We start from the raw sequence: 21,186 nt of genomic DNA, 5'->3' as shown, positions 1-21,186 counted from the left end.
ATTAGGGAGGGCTCGTGCTGCAGAAAGACTTGTCAACACCAATCACAATTATAGAGCAGATGGAAATCTGTTGTGTTTAACAGCTGCTTCCTAAATCCTGACCAGAGTAATGCATCATTTTCTGTAGCAGACACGCCATCAGCTAATAATTATGTTTATAAGCAATTCTCATAAAAGTCACTACGTATCAAGATAATAAAATAATATTAAATATGTTTTAGATGTGAAGGAGGACCTGGGTTAAATAGATGTGCAATGATGTTATGCTACCAGAAGTGTGAATATACAGTTTTTACTTTATATATATATTTACTCACTTGTGATGAAATGAAGTCTTTAAGCAATCATTTAAAAATATGTATTTTTATTGTAATAAATGAAATAATTTGACCATTTACTCCCTCTTCAAGAAGCAACAACTCATGCATGCATTTTTTTTAATACATGAATCTCTACAACTCCACAGCACATTTCTGCAACAATATGTTATACATGCAAATCGAGGGGCTTGCAATGAGTCAGCATTCTGCTGATGTTTTTTTGGGAGGGAGGGGGGGGGGGGGAGATATAGGGGAAGACAAAAATGAACACTCAAGTCCCAAGCTAAAGTGTTGTTGAGCTTTGTATTTACAGTAAGTAGGTGTCAATATTCACCACATTTTTTGATAATTCAATATGGCAAAGCCCTTGATATCGGGCATATTCTGGTGGAATGTCCTTTTTTTTTTACCATTCATGTTGAGGGATTTAAAATTAAATAGAGATACCACGGAGCAAATCCAGAGACAGATACCTTCTTTTCTCTGGAGAATGAGAGTCTTTCTGCTAAATTCAACAGGCTGGTATGAAAGCACAGTGATTAAACACAGAGTGACGGAGCTGTTCTCAGACCAGCCACTCCGTGAGCGGAAGCAGAGCAGAATATATATACGAATACTGAACTGAACCCGACTGATTAATTCTGCAGTGGGAGCAATTGTTATGAAGATACATTGGCATTCATTTGTCAGTTTACTTTTCCTGACGAACACAACATTCTTTAAATCCAAATATGATTCAAGGTTTTTAAAGGGAAACACAATCCATTCAGTTCAAGTTACATTACACTCATACTACCAACGATGATGGATTTAAAAAGAGAGAACACATCTGTCAAACTCTCCCAATGGCACATTAGAATCACATGCAGTTTACAGAGGTTTAACGATTCCCCCCTCCTCATCAGCAGTGAGGGGGATTGGTTGGTTTCATGTTGGAGCACATCCCTGAGAACTGGTCACACAGCAACAACACATGGTTGCCCTCCTGTGGTCAAGGAGGACTTCACAGTCACGTCCCAAAAATATAATTCATCAAATAAAACATTATTTACAAAGTAACACCTATTAGATACTGTGTCCTCATCATTCAATTCAATAACTGTCCCGGCCCTGTCTAATAGCACATGTACACATGTTACAAAAGTCATAATATATATTGTAAGAAAATAAATAATCCAATACATTAGTGCAACGCACCAGTCCTCTCAGCCATCACAGCCGTGATTGAAGCACATCGTCCTGCTCACACACTTTAAAGCAAAGAGATAACACACACACTGTCACACTGTTGGGAGCCATTGGAGCAAACACCACAGCAAATTAACAAGAGCTGTCAAAACAACAAGAGGAAGTTCAGAGTGCAGGCGATGTCACAATTATGTACCACAGCTTGAAGCCTATATTTCACTTGCATAACATGACACCACTCAACATTTCCAGGCAGGATATTTACACAAGGCATACAGCGGAGCGTCCTTTTCTCAAGACACTCAGTTCAAAACTGATAGCAGCGTCAATAAAGAGTTCCCTTTAGTGTGGCACTTCCCCGTTCATCTGCCAGACAACCGTGATCCAGGCTGAGTGCGGCTTCCACAATAACAACTTCTGGTGAGCATCTTCCCCTCTGTACTTCCAGGTCTGTATGAGAGTGGGAAGGGAGGCAGCGGGGGGTGCCGGGCTGAGCCAACGCTCCTCAAATTCCTCCCGTGGTTGGCAGAAACAGATGGGAGGTTGCGGGATGAGCAAAACTGGGCGACAACGTTGAGGCCTGGGATGGTGGTTCACCCCCCCCCCCTGTCTCAAAGCTCTGTGGTCTCCCAGCTCACCTCCCGCGGAACCTGGCGTCATTTAGTCCCAGTGTGGATGACCGTGACGGTGGAGGGCCGCAGGCGCGACGGCTCGGCCACCGCGGACGGTTCCTCGAGTACAGCGGAGGGGGCGTCAGAGTCCTGATTGTACACGTTTACAGCAGAGGACATCGGTTCTATTGGAGGACCTGAGGGAGGAAATGTAGTTTAATTTAAAAGTGGAAAAAAAGGTAAGTCTGGAAATGTGTTGATCGGTCAGGAAATATCGTGTTTGGACCAAAACCACCACTGTGTTCAGGCGCAGCACGCTTGTGAAGAAATGCTTACCGGATGGTCGAATAAACGTAGAAACTCTCTCCACTTCCACCTTTCTGACATTGGATTACATTCACACCCACCTGCCGTGGTTTTAACATCTCCCTCAGCTCTCCTTTGTTATGCGTTACACAACAACTTCTGTCAATTTTTAAATGTCATCCTGGCGAGACAATCTGTGCTAATATCCCCAGAATTCAAATGATAAAGCATCTACTCCTCTTTCTGCTGGCCGGTTTTTCATTCTCCAATGGAGTGAGGCCTCTTTGGAGCAACTTGAACTGATTTTACCCAACAGGGTCGCACAGCACATCGTACAAATAAGTGCTGAGCGAGCACAATTCAAACTCATGGTCATCAGTCAATACTTAACAAATACCCAAGCCTGTCAGTGGCACTCATCCTCAAAACAAGTCACAAATATTAACTTTTCTTTTTCTAAAGAAAGATAACACTGTGTTGTTAGAAAATGTTACTCAAACTTGAGTAAATAATTTTGATGAGTATTTACAGCAGCAGGGTGGCAATAAACTACAATGTTCATCACAGTGAAGTCACCCACTGTAACAGTGCGACTCATTTATGGGTTTTTAATAGTGCTTGGACAACAAGGGAGCTCTATGACACAGAAGAATAAGCCTCATCGGCTTACAGAGACATTACAGTCGGAACAAGTCATGATCGGCCTTTTCTTTACTACGTTGACCAAAAGAAAAGTAGTAAAATATCACCCGGCTTATCCTTTAAGTTCTATTTTTATTTCATTTTTGATCTTGGAAATGGTCGAAACATTATAGTGTCGAGATAGCCGAACATATTTTGGAGTTCTTGGCCCAGTGTGTCTGCAAGGACTGCTGCTGTGTTGTGTGGTTGAATTAACACAATACACAATTAGCTAAGCCTTCTTCTAGATCAGAGTGTGTGGTTTTCACTAATTTCGGCATCAATTCAATTTTTTTTGACAATACACGTACACACGGGGGGCTGATGCCCAATTAAAGAGAGCAGCAGCTGGGGTTCGGCAATACACTCAACTGTTTCATCACTTGCAGCCGCTAACAGGTTAGAGCAGAGAGTGAGGAGAGGCAGTCAATGGCAGAATAAAACCGGCAATAAAAGGTGTGAGTCACCACAACCATGGGAGGTCCTCGAGCATTCAGCCATAACGAGACACCCAAAATATTATACAGCCACAGCAGAATACGTGATGAGCTGCGGACATTCAAATAGGCGCATATCCCTCACTCCCACGCACACGTATGAGCGAGTGATCGCACGACTTTCCTAAAAAGAGATAATAATGAGCTATTTCCATGACAACTCAGGAAACTATCTGCTGATGAAAACCATAATATGTGGTTCAAAGGCTCATGAGTGGAACTCAAGTTAAGATTACTTTGTCATTGTCAAGCACAGAATGTTGAACTGACAGCATTAGAATATATAATTAACGCATAAAGAGAACACATTCATCGATTATTCATTAATTTTACAAATTACTTTTGCTGATCTTAAAGGTGACGTCGTGACCAACAAAAAAAAAAAAAATAAATTAATGTACTATAAAATAAAAAAAAAAAAAAAAAAAAAAACACAACAAAAAAAAGGCTAGTTAAGTTAATGTAATAAATCGCTTAAATGATTTATAAAATAACTAGTAAACAAAGTTTATTATTGGAGGTAGTACTAGATCTTATGTTAAATTAAATGGCACCACAAATGTAGCGACCACATGGCTCGTATCAAATCGGTTTAGTCTGTTTCAAAAGCTCGCGAGTATAGTTTTCCTTCAAACACTTTCCAATTATCTCAGCGAAGGGGCCAGCGGTGTGGCACTAAAACGTGGAGGTGCTCGAGTCTGCAGACGTCGGAAGTGTCACTCACAGTCCTTCAGGGAGAGCGGGGCGCAGTCCACAGACTGGCTCTTGGCGGGAGCGCGGCTCTGAGGGTTGGACACGGTGTTGTGGATGCTGCTGCCAAAGCTGGTGCCCAGCTGCAGACGCCTCATGTGGCGGATCACAGCCGTCGCATTGAAGGCTTGCTGTGAAGGGTGCAAACAGACACATGTGACGCCGGACAAACCGCTGTGTGTTTCTGCTTTTCAAACAGATAGAGAATATTGTGTTTTAAAGCCAGGTCTGATCGCTCTCGTGCGCTCACCCTCCATTTGCTTTTGGCAAAGTTTTTCCGCATCTGTCGACTGACCGACTCGTGTATGTTCTTGCAGAGAGCGGTGTCTCCGGCAATCCTGAAAATTACAGTCAAGTTTCAGAGGACGCACGTAGCAATTCACCCATACAAACACAGCATTACCCAAATTGTGTATATTTGTATCCGTAATACCTCCGAGAACCATCCTCGTGGTGTTTTTCCTATTTACTTGGATCATTCATTTGTATTCTGCTGCAACTTCTTTGATTGATGGATACATTGTTTTTGTGGGAGCTCACACGTTGCATCCCTGTCTGTCACATTCATCATAATATTTATGTGTGAAACCGTGTCAGTGAAAGCCTTTTCTCTCCGTTATTACACCTGTTAATGGTGTCGCTAACCAAATATTTGTGTGAGAGGGCCCACCTGCCCAGGACCCCAAAGGCTAACAGACCTATCCATATTGGCCACCTCAGCCGGAGACAGCGGCCCACGCCCGCTTGGTTTGTTAGCTCCGGCTCAGGCCTGGGAAGACATCATAATTGTTCATTAAAGATTCCACATTCTTCAAGGATCCTTCAGGATGCCAGCTGCTAATTGGCAGCCATATATTCAGCAGAATTAATTTTTTTCAGAGGCCTGGCGGTGCCGAGCAGAGGTGGGATCGCGGCTCGGCGCCATGGCGACAGATGACAGTGGGAGGACATTTTCTCCATGACAAATGCGTAAGCCTGGCAAGCTGCGTCATCCTGCGGTTTGATCACACCACAATGTGTGTGGTTCCCTGCGATTGTTTCGTCGGGGTGTGCGCCAGTTAGCTTCTCACCAAGGGTGCTCAAGAGCCTGGTCACAGATGAATCTCTTCTCTGGGTCCTTCTCCATGAGGTTGCTGATGAAGTCTTTGGCTGTGGAGGGAAATGAAAAGGTGAAAAACGTGTCCAGCTGAGAACATGTTGTATACTCTGTAACAGCCGAGTGTGCTCCAATCACAAAATGTCCCTAGAACGGTTCCTGGAAACTATGCAATGTATTGCATAGGTAGCTAGCGGTGTTTTCAGTTAAGCTAGCTCAGTAACTATCGCCAATGTATTAGTAAAATACAAGTTACTTACTTTTATTACTTTATTTTAACCAGGAAATGTGACAGTAAGAATATAAAATATGTGGCTGATTTCCTTGAGTTAATAGGAATATTTAAATCCAATAAAATGCTTAGGCTACCCATAAGACACATGCTGATCTAAGGACTTTATGTCATGCCTCAGGCTAATTATGTGAAATTATTAATTGAGAATAAGTGTCAGTCAGATGAGTAAAAATATAACTGAATAAATAAAACAAATACAAATTGGCTCTAATTGTCTCGCTCGCGGTGTTTTCAGTTATGCTAGCTCAGTAACTAGTCACCTTGTTGTGGTAGCTAAAATGTTAATTATATTACTTTATTTAATATTTACTAGTTATTTAACTGATATTAAATGTTACACTGGGAAAAAAGGCATGAAATAATTTGGTTTCATCTGTGTCAAGAAAACAAATCCGGAAAACAAAAAGATCTAGGGAGATAAATAGAGGGTGTAAAATAAAGTAAAGATTCAATTTATTTTACAAACGGATTGGGGGTTGAAGAAAAATATTACACGCTTTATATTTCTTCTCCATGACACTTTAACTAGGCTATTAACATGCTGCCAAATTTAAACAGGCCTATTAATTAAATTCTTGACTCATCTAACAATCCTTTCTGGGATTCATACATCAATTCCTTTATTAAAAATAGTTAGAAAACAATGGGGCCTGTAAAATAAAGTGTTACCTCTTATATTCCACACACACACACCCACACACACACAATAGCTCACCGGAGTCTGATATGTCATCCCAGTACGGTGCGTCAAACTCATAGTCTGCCTTGAGAATCTGCTCAAAGAGCTTCGAATCGTTCTCGTCATAGAAAGGAGGGTAACCACACAGCCTGGGAAGATGAAGACGGATGATTACGCAACAACACTCTGTGCGAGTGCCGTCATGGAGCTGATGTTGGACACTTTAACCCAAATCTAAAAAAGTATTTGCTGTGACCTCATCCCACACAGTTACATTTTTCCTATAGCATACAACAGGAGACGGTTCAGAGGGATTATAGAGAATACTTGAAGGCTAAGAGGGGAAAGAAATAGGACAAAAACATTTATATTTTTCATAAATTCTGACTGTGGTTATGAAACAGTGTAAAGTATTCCATAAAAACCACCAGACTCATTTGGCTTCAGAAACTTAATTACCTTAAAATCCCTCACACCTAATGAATGGATACGAATTCATTCATTTGGCAGCAACACTTTACGCTGAGAGGCTCTGAATGATTCCCCACGGTTCCTATATTACGACTCCGAGAAAACGGCGTATATTAGAATTTGGATTTGTTTTCATGTATTTCATGTCTGACTGTTTTAGACTGCGTTTAGCTTTTCCTTAAGCTTTCACATTGTATTGTTTTTCGGATGTGATCTTTAATATTTATCTTATCAATGTTTTTTAAAAACTATTTCAGCCATGCTATGGCGTGTCTCTCGATGACTTCATCATTTCGTTGATCGAAACACAACTTTGGTCCAGGCGGAAATATCTTGACAATGCGAGGAGGATTCCCATGAAATGTTGTAAAGACATTCATGGTCCCCAGAGGATGAGTCATAATAATGTTGTTTTCTTCTAACTCCTACCCACGATTCATATTTTTCCAAGTGAAATATCTCAACAATTGTTGCCAGGGAAATTTGGCACAGATATTCATGTTTCCTATAGGATGAAACCTAATTACATCTGTTCTTATTTAAGTTTGTCCAATATTAAATTATATCCAAAGCGTATGAAATTCCCATCAGCCTCAGCTGTACTTAGTGCTAATTCGCTAATATTAGCATGCTGCCAGACATCACTAAAGATATATATTAAATCCAAACCACATTCTACATCCTAACCGTCATGGTACGTTTAAACGTTTAATGAATACAAATATGAGTGTAACCCATTTGATTGATATTGAAAAGAAAACATTGTGTGTGACGTCAGTTGTCGACTGAACTGAACACCAATATACATCTTAACATGTAATCAAGTGTAAGTGTCCTCCGAAAAACCTCCTTAGAATCAGAATGCAGTAGTAGTAATAGTAGTAGTATAGATTTTCTGCACAGAGAAAAAATGTGAACATTGTAGGTTACTAAAACACAACATGTTAGCATTGCCATTGTGAGCTAACGATAGCCCAAGTGGACCACAGAGCTAACTGTTTACTTTTCTATGCTAATCTTGTCATTGGTTTTGATGTCTGCAACTTCACTTTCGTGGTCAGGAAAGTCTTGATAAAGAGGTTTTTAGTCTCAATGAGGTTTTGCTGGAGGTTTCTGAACTTCCTATTGAAATATATATATTTTTTTAATACATGAAAACATGGCATCAAATGCAAAACAAAAAGCTTGAGTTAATAACCATATTTTTATTTAAAAGTGAACACTTACAGAATATAAGCGATGACCCCAATAGACCAGCAGTCCACAGCTTTACTGTAGGGCTTCTGAGCCAAAACCTCAGGAGCTGGAACAAAGAAATTATTTATTTTTTAAATGGCCAGAAAATCTAATACTCATCGAGTGTTTTGACCCTCCATCGTGACACAGAGGCTGGAGAAGAATGCAAATGGTTGTTGGTTTGCCTGCAGCAGATGGCTAAGGTTGACCTGCGGCTTCTGGCAGATTAGATTAGATCATGTTTAGCCAACTAGTGCATTTGATTATCTCGGCGGATGTTTCCAGAACTCGGAGGGCGTCCTCACCAACGTATCCCGGAGTCCCACAGGCGGTGGCCATCACGTCACCCGTTCCCTCCATCTTTGACAAGCCGAAGTCACTGATCATGATTTTGGATTCGTCGTGGGGACTGAAGTACAGCAGGTTTTCAGGCTTGAAATAAAAGGAAAATAATTTTTTTTTATTGCATCAGTGTGTGTGTTTATATGACCTCATATAGCCTCAGTATCAGACAAAATGTGAAATTAAATGCTCATGATTTGTCAGTCATGAGTTGGGGAGTTTTAAAGCTCATCCAAGAGGCTTCATCAGTTTGACCTGAGAAGGAAAATCCCCGACATTTAACCCCTGGGGGTTGATCCTCATAAAGCACTCACATAATATCATTCACAGGTTAAATAGCAGCGATTTCCCCTCTCAGTACGACGGAGTGCATCCCCTGTTGTACCTTTAGGTCTCTGTGCACGATGCCCATCGTGTGCAAATAGTTGACTGCATCCAAAACCTGTCGGATGAGCCGGCTGGCATCCATCTCTGTGTAGAAACCTTTCTCTACGATGCGGTCAAACAGCTCGCCTCCAGACACCCTGTCACCACAGACAATTTAGGAATTTATGTTCATTGTAATATTAGTATATTACCAAAACACAAATGACTGATTTCATGTAAAAACACTGAATCCAAAAAGTTGATCGGCTGACATTTGACATTAGCAGCAGGTGGGCTGGACAAAATAACAGAAACATTCTGCTCGGTTTGCATTGTCCTTTCTAAAAGCAATGTATTCTTAATTTTGAAGCCATATGTAGCTGTATTTCAGCTTAGATCCTGTCAGGGCCCCCACAAAAACTAAAACTCAAATTAGTCCTTATTGATTCATTCCTTTAAATCTATCCTAAGAAAACTAAATGTCCACACACTTGCATTTCTGTATATGAAGGGGTCATTTTTTGTGAATTGTGTTTTAGGCTACATGTTTATTGATCAAAACTGGCATTTTCCGAATTAATTTAGTTATGGCAGATATTTATTTACAGTTTCTTTTTTGAATGTTATGCTCTTTGCACCTTTGTTTTGCCATTTGTACTTATAATAAATAAAAGGTTATACTTATTACTGAAACTCAACAATGACACTGGTACACGTTCAGTACATGGAATGGACAACATAACATAAACATCTCATTCAGTCCAATGCAAGAATTGACTGGATGATTAATTTGCGGCTGCTGTTTACATTGTGGGCTACTTCATTTTTCCAAATGTGGTTTTCCAGTGTGCATCATATGTCAACAGGATTTCTGAGACTCGTTCCTTTGTCCCATTATGTAAACCTGTTAGCTTTGCAACTGATGCACCAGAAACTACTGAAGGAAAAGTGAGTGATTAAGTTGAGCATCCATTTTGATAATGTGCACTCTTTAAAAGACGACTGGCAATCACCATTTTTAGAAGTGAGACTTAAAGGCAAAATGGCGCACCTTTGCAGAAGTACAATGAAAGCAGATAATCGCTGGTGCATTAGTCACAAACGCTGTGAAATGATGTGGTGAGGGGAAAGAATAATGACGACATATGCCACACAGGAAAACGACAAAGAGGTTTTCACATCTACGCCTTCACAGACCGACTCAAATACATTTCACAAGATATTTGTCCTCAAATATGATCATAAAGTAGAATCAACAGCTGTGACGGCCTCGACTCAAGCTGAAGCTCAAGCTTTCTGAGCTAAAAGGAAATATGATCATTCTCTTTGTTGCCGAAGATTGATAGCGCTGTCTGTGCGTTGATTATAATGCCGAGCCCAGGAGACCGTTCGCTTAGCACACAGACTGGAGAGAAACAGCAAGCCTGCCGTTGTCTATATATGTTCTATTTTTTTTAAACAGCCCAGCAGCATTTATCAAGTTCATAAATTATTTAATATTTTATATTTGTTTGATCTGTACGAAAACAGAAGAGTAAAACAACAAGTTGAAGTTTTACAGAGGATTATGCAATGTTATGTCAAGGTGCAGAAACTTCCTGGTGTCTGAGTTTGAAACTACAGTCTTTGTATAACTCAAATCAAATGAAAACATTGATTATCTGTTATGCTTCTCTATATTAGTGTTACTTTCTAGTATTGTAAATCAAATACTATCTGTATAAGATTATATTTATTTTTTCAAAAAGAAGAATGATCACATCAAGAAAAATGATGCGCTAATGTTTTCCTTCTGTCATAACTAATGTCTGGCAGATAGGAATACAAATATTTTGTGTCGTGCAGCCAACGGAATATTATTGCATCCAGGTGTCTGTGAGGTTCCTGGAAATACCTTCAGAAAAACAGACACCTTGCTCTGTGACTCAAATGCTATAATAATAATAATCATAATCATTATCATATTAATACTTGAGAGGATTAATCTGTCCCACGACCAATAGACGGCTATTAGAGTGTTATCAACCTATAAGCTTCGGAGAATAATATTTTGTAATCACTCGTTCATCGTCAAAGCATGACTGTATTCACATTCATCTGAGGGCAAAAATGCCATAACAGATGCGTATTCAAGACAATAAAAACAACAACAACACCACATTATCAAAATGGATGACTGCATGGCAGACAAAGAGCCCAAACAAAACAAAGTGACGGGTTGCTGTACTTACAGCTGCATGATGAGGTACAGGTGGTTGGAGCTCTCGTAGATGTCCTCCAGAGCCACAATATTCTCGTGCTTTATCCTGCAGAGGGAGGACAGAACATTCACCGTGCCTGCTGTCAGCTTCGGTTCATTTCAGCACAGCCCATTAATGAGGGGCAATTAGCCTTTTCTTTTGTTAAAATGAAGCACTGCCAACTGAATCTTTTTGTGTTGCTTTATTTAGCAGCATTCCCGAATCACACTGGATTTGTGTACATGTGTGTGTTCACGCTCGTTGAGAATCAAGCTGGCAAAGTGTGTATTCAGTCAAGGGAGAAAGCTTTTGTGTGTGTGATGGAGGAGGAGGGTGTGTGTGTGTGTGTTTGTGCGTGTGCGTGTGTGTGTGGCACCTGAAGAAAAGCTGCCAGGAGTCTGTGTCCTGGCAACCAAACAACAAGGTTAATTAAAACAAATTAAAAAATAAAGCTTCTGCACATAAATATGCAGATGACAGAGCGTGCTCACAAGGGCAGTTGGCTCAAAGGGAAAAGGTGGGGGAGGAAGAGGAGGAGGCGGGAGAGTCTCAAAGGACGAAAAATAACCTTGACAACTTCCTTTCAGAAAGAAGCCGTGAACGGAAAAATGAGGTTGCAGTTTCAAGGCTGTGAGACCAACAGAGCTAAAGAGTTTGAAAAGAGGGAGACAAAGGGATGAGAAATAAAAACAGCAAGAGAAACAAAAAAAGGAGGACGTCAAAAGGATAGCAACTGTAACCAGGCAACTACACCCAACAACTGGTCGAGTTCACTTGAAGAGTGACTGATAACTGAGTTTCTCGGGGAGGGATTACCCATCAGGCCCTGGAGGAGGATGTATGTCTGTCTGTGTGTCTGTATGTGTGTGTGTGTGTGTGTGTGTGTGTGTCCCAAAATGGTGGATAGATGAGATTCGACAGGTAAGTCACTTCAGCCCGACAGTGGCTTACACTGAGCGGCACCTGCATCCCAACTCAGTCTTTACTCTGAGTAAGAAAGGGAACACACACGCTTCTCCGAGGACGCCACGAGGTGGTGACCCTTTTTCTAAAGTGTCGTGTTCTTCTTCTTCTTCTGCATACTCCCCCCCGCGGCGGCTCGGCCACGCGGTACCTACTTCCTGAGCACGGCGATTTCATTCTCGATACTCGTCTCCTTTCCCTTCAGCGCTTTTTTCGGGATGCACTTGATTGCCACCATCTTTCCCGTGGCCTTCTCCCGAGCCATCACCACTTCAGAAAACGCACCGCTGCAAGAGAGAGAGGGAGGGAGGGAGAGAGAGAAGGAGAGAGAGAGAAACAAGTTAGTTCTGCTTATGCATTCAGTCAACATTGACACAGAAAACCTGTCGTCACTGAGTAGATGGAGGGCACTCAGAGGCGCAGATAGGCCAGAGTGCACAAACAGCATATTGTGAATATTTACTGAGAACTGGCAAAGTCCCCGGCGATGGCCAACAGCCGTCTGTGTTGGCTTACGCTCGGCGCTCGTGTGCAGCCAAAGGCTCGGCAAACACTTTTAAATCCTCTAAAAAAAACACCCATTTAGGACGGCAGATAGCGTGTCTTCCTCGGACCATCTGTCCCCCGTACACCAGAGCCTTTAAAAACAAATACGGAATTAAGGGAATATTTGCTCAAGCAATCGGTATCTGTTGCTATGATACCACATTTGGTCCACCTTAATAAATATCGCTGAGCAGGCGGCGGGATCGCTTCCCACTCTCCTTTCTGGTTTTTATTGCACACCTTTCACAGGCACCTTCATCCTCAGAAGGGCGTAATGTGAGCGTGAAGAAAGGGTGAAACTCTCAGGGTCATGTTCACTGGAGGAAAGCAGCGACTGAGGTCTAAAAAGAAAAGCCCCGATCCACTGGTGAAGCCATGACTCCGATGAAAGCTGGTTTTACTGCAGAAGAAATTTATATTTCTTCAGAGTCTGAGGCCAAAGTGCTGAGATTTTCGAGAGAGCTGTGGTCCAACTGCAGTTCATACATTCTTGATCACCTCTTCTGTTTACCGTCAACTACAGCTGTGGGTTTTTTCTTCCTTTTTGTCCTCTGAAATAAAAGGTTTTATTTTGTTTAAACTATATATATATTTAATATTAATTATGTATTCTATTGAGAGGGCCATCGTTAGATACAGAACACGTGTACAGCAAAATGCTCTATATACAGTATGTAATGAGTTAGATCTTGGCAGCACATCCTGGAATTCATGAGATATTTTTCCAATATTTCCCATTTTGCATCGCAGTCTTGGGATTAAGGTCAGTTTCTCAATACAGTTTATTTTAATCTTGACTATTTCAATCCAGTCCTTCTTTAGCCAGAAGCCATTTCTGTGCGATGGCTTTCTTGCTGGTCGCTGAAGTGCTTTTTAAGGAAATATTTATGCCATAAATGTCAGGATGATGTTGCCAATGGTATAGTGCAACACAAGAGCAATTTCACTTCTAATCCAGCATTATCTCTTCAGTAATCTCTTGGATAAAAAAAGACAAGCCCTGAGAATATAAAAATATAAGCTATCTGCCGCCTGCATTATAATGTCCTTCCTTTCTGGCAAAATGTGTAGTTGCCGAAATAAGCATCTTGATGGGTCGTCATCGGTTACACAAAAGTGAAAGTGACATAACACATCTTAAATGATCCACCGCTCTACAAAAAGCAAGATGGCCAACATCCAAAGGTTCATAATGTACTCAAAGTGAAATCAGTTCCTCCCAACGGGCTCCAGACTCAGCGCCACTCGCCGCACTAAATCCCACCGAGGTCATCAAATCCACGCTAATCCCTCAGCCCACCATCACATGGGGGGGGGGGGGAAGCACCGGCCCTGCAGGTGCGATGAGGTTGAACACACTCAGGCAAACTGAGGGGGCTCGGAGCGCACGCCCCCCCCGCCCCCCCCCCCCGACTTTGACCACATTGTGACATGTGACCTAGGACAATATGTAAATTCACAGCCCAGTGTAGGTGAGGGCGTCGGTGGCCTGTCACGCCACTATCTTCCCACCACAGCTGTTGCCGTGAGAACCACGAGCATCATTTCTGTTCAGCGCATGCGACCAGATTCCCCCATCAGCAACACGCACGGTCTGTGAAACGACGATCGTGCTTGCTCTTTTTTTGAAGGGTGGAGGGTAGAGGGGGGGGGGGGGCGGGGGGGATTCAGATCACACTTTCTGCAGCAGGAGACACACAATGACGAAAACCACAGGAAAGCTTAAAAGGGTGTTTCGCACCAGTTCTGTCCCCCTAGCTAACCGCATTGACGAGCAGCAACATCACTTCCTGTGGATGACATGATGACAGGACCCAAGCCTGTGACTTCCTCCGCTCTGTCAACGCATGAAGCAAACTGTGCCGTGAGCACCCAGTCGATTCATTCCTCATTCACAGGAAAGAAAAAGGTGTGATGTGTGTTTGTTTGAGACATATGGTGATGCTACTGCTCGCATGCTCTCTCTGCACATACATACACACACAAAGAGAGACGATTTTATAACAGAAATTCCAAACGTTTGCTCGTTCCAGATGTTTTAAATGGGAAAATGTTGTCTTTTGTCATATATGATAGTTAATTAAATATTTTCGATTTTGGACAAATAAAGCAATATGTTCGTGTAGTATGCTTACTACGAACTATTCATACACTCTGTCATATTCATTGAAAGTATTTTAACTCTAAATCTGTCCTTCTGTACACATTACATCTATTGCATCTGTCCATCCTGGAGAGGGATCCTCCTCTGTTGCTCTCCTGAAGGTTTCTTCTATTTTTTCCCCCTGGAGGGTTATTTGGGAGTTTTTCCTGATCCGATGTGAGGTTTTGGGGCAGGGATGTCTATGTGTACAGATTGTAAAGCACTCCGAGACAAATTTGTAATTTGTGAAATTGGGCTTTACAAATAAACTCAATTGAATTGAATGTTATTCATTATTTCTTCATAGACTAAACGTGATTAATCTTGAAAACTATCAGAATCGATGAGTAGAAAAGTGGTTCTTTGTGCTGCAGCACGACAAAACTCCACCACCGATGTGACAACCTGCACACATAATTCATCTCTGAAGTAATCCTCGATGTGATCTGGTGATGAGCATTAAGCGATGAGAGAAACCTCCATCGCATCCTTTATTGAAACTAACTCTATTACGCGAGATACATTTGAGCGTATGGCTGCAAACTGCTTCTGACCCGATGGCACAGGCCTCACCGTCAAGTCAGCGCACTGACTCACTGGGTTGAATAACAATATTGGAATTTTAAGTTCTTCCCAAAACTCCCTTTTCTTGGATGACACCGTGGGCGTATGCGCGTGCGCGCGCGCATGTGTGCGTGTGTGTGGTCACACAACATCACCACACTGCAGGGCCAAACCGGCTGACTCATGTGAAATGAGAATGTGGGCGGTGCTCTGTGTGAAACCTGCGGCGGATGCTGCAGATGCAAAGTGAAGCCGTGTCTCAAACAATCCAGACAGAAAACGACCTCAGGCCGTGACCTCCGGCGGGCGTCCTTATGGCGATTATAAAAATGAAGGGTCATCGTTGGGGGTTTTTTTCCGAAAGAGGGGGATGTTGTTGGAGGCGGGGGCAGAGTTGGGGTTGAGGATGAGGCCGGCTTACTGACATTTACTTTATTGCGCTGAGTAATCACACTGAATCATCTCGTGTCAGATGCACCACGGCGGCCTGTTACGCAACATGTGGGATGGAAAAGTCAAACTTGATAATGGAGGTGGAGCAGTAACTGGTGCGACCTCCATGTGTTCAGAATCACCCTTCAACGATGCAACGACAGCTTTAACCAGAAACATGACACATTATACAATCTATATTTCTCCTCATCACGAGCACACAGATATGAAATGAACCTGTCATCAGAATAAATGTACAGTAAACATAAAGTACACAGTTGTGCACATTCTGCTGGCAACAGTTTTGAAGTTAAACAAAAGCCTTTTTTTAACAGAAGTCACACTACCATCTGCTCGGCTGTGATGTGCTACGCTTTTGTACACTGGTGCTACTCCCACCATCATGTGATACACCAGTACGAGCCTTCCTGCTTCAGCAGCCGTCATCTGAAAGGTGGTAAGTGAGTGAGCTAGTTTGCTGGAAAGAATATTTATAAAGGCCAATACTGGAAGTATTCAGTAACCAGTGGTGACACGATCATGTGAACATACTCCATTACAGCCTGGCTGGTACTGGATTTGTGAAAAAAAATAATGACTTAAAAGATAGACATGAAAAAGTTAAAACATACTAAAACCCTGAAAAAAATACAGAAAGTAAAAGTACTCATGAAGCAGGCAGATTGCCCCCCATCAGTGTAACAATATTAAATATAAATAAAATATTCTTACCGGTTCAATCGTCAATAATTTTAAAGCTTATTTACTACTTCACATACTGATGGGTAGTTTAATCTCAAATGTGCCGTATTTTATAAGAACATGCTTTCCATGTGGAATCTGAAGTAAACTAAAATTATTTGTCAAATAAAGAATCGACGAAAATCAGTCAGCCTCCATTTTAATTAATTCAAATCACTTCTCAAGCTAAATTGCCAAACAGCTTACATGTGAGGATGAGTTGCTTTTCTTCATCTTATTTGAGAGTAAACTAAATATTTGTATGTTTTGAAGTGTCGACGGGACGAATCAACCACGTCACCTCCATCTCCATCTCGCACTCGTTTTATGTCCTTCCAGGTCGTAAACATCATTGATCTGGTGCTGCGGAGTTCAATCAACTCAACAAAAACACGACTTGAATGAAATCCAGAAGCTCTCACAGTCCCGACGAATGAAGCCGGAAGACATTACACAACGACGCACAGGGACCCGAGGCTACTTTCCAGGAATGTGCATCAGACTGCTGATCAAACAGAACGATGGTCGGTTTACAGGGCGATAAGAGCCGATGCCACCCATAAACAACCAAGAGGGAGACATATCTATCGCCCGAGGGAAATGTTTGGCCGAAATCCGTCTGAAGCCTCAAATCAGCCCGTTGGAGTGAAGCGGAATTATTTTAATAGGGGTGATTATCGCTTCCGGTGCTTTGGGCCGGCCTGGAGCGCAGAGGATAGCACGCTGGGGCTTTGCAGGAAGTCACTGTGGAGGGAGGGACACGGATACAAATGGAAAGCATTACACATTTTGGGGCGGCTGTAGCTCAGTGGGGTAAGGGGGCCGTCCTGCAACCCCAAGGTTGTCGGTTCGATCCCGGCTCTCCCCATTAGTAGCAAGTCGAAGTGTCCTTGAGCAAGGCACTGAACCCCCAGTTGCTTCCCGGGCGCGTCACTGCAGCCCACTGCTCCTTAATAACTAAGGATGGGTTAAATGCAGAGAACTAATTTCACCTTGGGGATTAATAAAGTATATATCTCATCTTATCTTATACTACGCATCATCTTATTTGACTCTCCATTATGATGGTCCACGACAAAGCGTCTCCACCCACAGTGAATGTAGCCGGAGGACAGTGGTGGTGGTGGGAAGTGGCTTCTTCGGAGGGAGCAGCCAAGGATCACATCCTAGTTACCTAGCTGCCAGTTTCCCTGCATCAAGGACCCAACTAGTCTCTACTACACAAGCCGCGGTTCAGAAAGTGATCAATGAATGGAGGCCGTCGCTTTACTGCATCACGAAGAGAACTTTGCCAGAGCCCGGGTAATATCCAATGTCCTGATTATTCATTCATTTCAAGAATGTTCCTCTTTGAAACAAAAAATAATAATTAAGACGTGACTGTAGTCGGCAATAAATTACTTGAATGTGTCGGCTAAGCGTTGTGCGGTCGGCTGTGGGAGTACAACGATAGCTAACGGAGGACAACGATGGCTAACGGAGGACACCGATGGCCCTTTAAGCTCAGGAAGAGAGACTCTGGGGGGAAAAGGAAGGAAGAGGGAAAGGATAAAGGGGGAAAGGTTTATTTTTGTCCATGACATTTGAAACAAATCAAATAAAAAGGAGAGCCTGCAGCTTCATCCGAGCCCCAACGCACTGTGTGTGCCCTCTGGCACGAAGGTAGAAGTGTGAAGCGCAGAGGAACAGCTTTTATCCTCAGGCCATCCGACTGATAAACAAATCCAATCCACTGCGATAACCGTCCTCACCGTACAGGAAGCACCTGTGTCCCATTGATACATACCGATATGAGACAATATTATTTTTACTGAATCGATATTTCTATATCAACAATGCGACCGGGGTCACTCGTAAAGGAGAGCTCACGGTTCCCCTCAGTTTTAGAACGTAAACAAAGAGCTTTACAAGAATGTTGGCCATCATGCAACTCATGCACATTAAATAAGTTCATGGTTTTTAGAAACGATGTCGGGAAGAGACTCGCTGCATCCTCATTAATCAGATGGAGTCGGGTGGTAAAAAGCTTCTCAGACAAACGTCAACATCCTTTAGGATTCGGTTAGCCCCCTCCTGCTGCACGGTCACAACACTTGCCAACTGGGATCTCTTAAGATGCTTGTGGTTAAGTTACTTAAGTCCTCCCACAGAGTATCAGCAGCTTACGGCTCTGAAATTAGCCCCGAAGCAAAGCGGCAGTGAGGTAGGAGGACTGGCTTCAGTGAGAAGCACTCATTAAGCCGCCGGAGATAATGCAAGAGAAGAAGTGCAGGAAGTTTGGCCAAGGCAACGCCTATCAATATCTGCCAGTCAGAAGGATCGACCTCCAGCTGGGGTGGAAATAAAGTAAAAGTAGCAATAGCACGATGTAAACAATCCTCGGTTACAGGTGAACGTATTACCTTCTAAATAAAAAAGGTAAAAATACAGAAGTATTAAGAGCAAAATGTGCATCAATGAAACTTACAGTGTTACTAAAATCACTAAAATGTCCTTAAATGCAGCAAAAGGGCCCATGTAAGTGTTGTGTTGTTTAATATTGTATTCTTATGACTGCTGGTATTGTTGTAGCTGGTGGAGGTATAGCTGGTTTCAACTTATTGAAACTGTATTTTTTTTTAATCTTCAACAATGAATCATATTTCATAAACGACTCAAACATAAATCTGCTTGTGAAATGTTGTTGAGAAGAAGTATAAAGCACCTCAAAGTTGTCTTTAAGTAAATGTACTTCCACTCCTGCTGTGTGGGGAGCAATGAATGTGGAAGTTGCAGAGGGATGATCCTGGTGAGGACACTAAATTGAATAGGGGGAGCAGCAGGAGGTAAAGGAGGAGGAAGAGGAGGAGGAGGATAATCTATGTCTCTTCCTCTGACCAGTACTCCTTCCTTGTCCATTTGTAATCCTCAAGCAGAGCTGCAGGGCTTCTCTGCCCCCGGAGGCCTGTCGTGAACTCTGCTGTGTGACAAGACTCCCTGACGAAGACACACAGGAACCAGGAAATAAAACTTTCTCTAAAGTCAATGAGGGCGGGGAGGCCGCGCACGATATGTGCGGCGGGGTCGTGGGCGAGGGATGCGTGTTCCTCCAACCTGGCCATTGTGCGCACAGTAAATCCCGATGATTCACTGCTGTTATTCAGAGGCGCTTCACACATCGATGAAGGCCTCGGGGGAAATCAGAACGGCCTCCGGGTCGGAACGTCTGCCTGTTTAGCGCCGCAGATGAAGTGTCGAGAGCGCTTCATGAAGCACCAATCTGAAGGAGAGTTTTATGATGCTGCTCCTCGGGAGAGAAAAAAACTTTTCGTTTGTCGTGCCGAGCGGCGCACAAAGAGATGATGAAGACAAGGTTGAATAAGTTTACACAAAATGCTGCGCAGCATATTACAACAGAGGTGACTAGAGATGAAATTCCTTTCTTTTTTTCCCCTAGACTCCAAATTAAAGAAGCAAAAATATGTCCCCAGAGGGACCAACCACATCCTCCACTCGGCCATTCCTCACATTTCCAACAATACAAACATCACCTCATCACATTCCTCTCATTTGAGGGAGGACGGACATGTCTTTAAGGGGGGAATGAGAGATATGCTGTGTGATGGCACAAGATGGACTGCATGAGACCTCGAGCAGTCTGGGGTCTTCCACTCAGAGAGGCTCTCTCGTCAGCAGAATAACTTACTCAAAGGAGAAAAGACATGAAGTCAAGCAGAACTAACATGGGCCCAAAATAAACTCTGGAATTTCGTCTGCTCTGGAGGTCCAAGGGCAAGAGAATAACTTCCACCAGAGTGGTCCCTCAACGAATGGAGCCCAGCCGTTCCCATAAGAGGGTTGACGGTGCGAACAAGTATCCGTGTGTACAGCCGGACCCAACGAGGACCGAAGAAGACGAGCACGGGAACCCCACAGATGCTGCCTCACATGTGGGACTTCATGTGGATGCTAATTACTGCCTTTGTCATGTAGTTGTTGTATCGTGACGACCAAAATAAATAGCTGCCTGCTCTGAGAGATGCCACATGCTCTCAACTGCGATCTGATCAGTGGGGGAAGAAGAATACACACACACACACACACACACACACACACAAGCTGCAGTGGTTTCTTGAATGAACTGTGACATAAAGGAGGCATCGCGCGCGTGTCTGACTTCACACATTATTGTTTCTGCACCCTGGGTAATTAACTCAGGCTTCAATATGGAATTTCTAAAAAATGATAATAATAATGATCGTCTGTAAGTTTCTCTCTCCGGTAATTCAACAGCTGTCAGTCTGCCGGCTCGATCCCGTTAAATCGGTGCAGTGTGTCATCGTCGTGTCGCTCAAATTCGCACAACTGGATACAAAGTTTCAGGTCGGCCGCGTCGGCTCGTACTCACGTCCCGAGGACTTCCTTGAAGTCAAAGATGCTCTTGATGTCATCGACGTGCTTCTTCCAGGACAGGTCGCTGGACTCGCCGTTTTCTTTCGCCATTTCGCACCAGGGGGGGTGGAGGGAAGGCGGGATGAAGCCGGAGAATAGGACAGGAGACGCGGGCTGGAGGACCACAACAGCCAGACCCAGACACGGCAACAACAATAACAGAAGAAGACAAAGAAAAAGAAAAACAACAACAACACAAAAGAGAGAGAGAAAAGTAGTGCACTTCTTTTCTCCAAAGGGTTTCCTGGCTGTGTGTCAGACTATCTCTCGTCTCCTCAGCCCGAGGAG

At 43.0% G+C, this 21,186-nt stretch overlaps 1 protein-coding gene across 1 annotated transcript; it reads right to left on the bottom strand.

The window, feature by feature from the left end:
• Positions 1-423: 423 nt before the first annotated feature.
• camk1db (calcium/calmodulin-dependent protein kinase 1Db) lies at positions 424-21,148 on the bottom strand. The gene is made up of 11 exons (XM_056417344.1): positions 20,855-21,148; positions 12,197-12,328; positions 11,070-11,144; positions 8,858-8,996; positions 8,436-8,562; positions 8,122-8,197; positions 6,460-6,572; positions 5,424-5,502; positions 4,604-4,691; positions 4,328-4,484; positions 424-2,316 (listed from the first exon to the last, which is right to left on the bottom strand). Exons 1-11 carry the CDS (start codon positions 20,947-20,949, stop codon positions 2,165-2,167), a joined length of 1,233 nt encoding a protein of 410 aa, XP_056273319.1. The 5' UTR covers positions 20,950-21,148; the 3' UTR covers positions 424-2,164.
• Between the last annotated feature and the right edge of the window lie 38 nt (positions 21,149-21,186).

This window comes from Pseudoliparis swirei, chromosome 6 (assembly GCF_029220125.1).
Source record: "Pseudoliparis swirei isolate HS2019 ecotype Mariana Trench chromosome 6, NWPU_hadal_v1, whole genome shotgun sequence".
Classification (NCBI taxonomy): Eukaryota; Metazoa; Chordata; class Actinopteri; order Perciformes; family Liparidae; genus Pseudoliparis; species Pseudoliparis swirei.
This window is presented reverse-complemented; position numbering and strand designations above follow the sequence as displayed.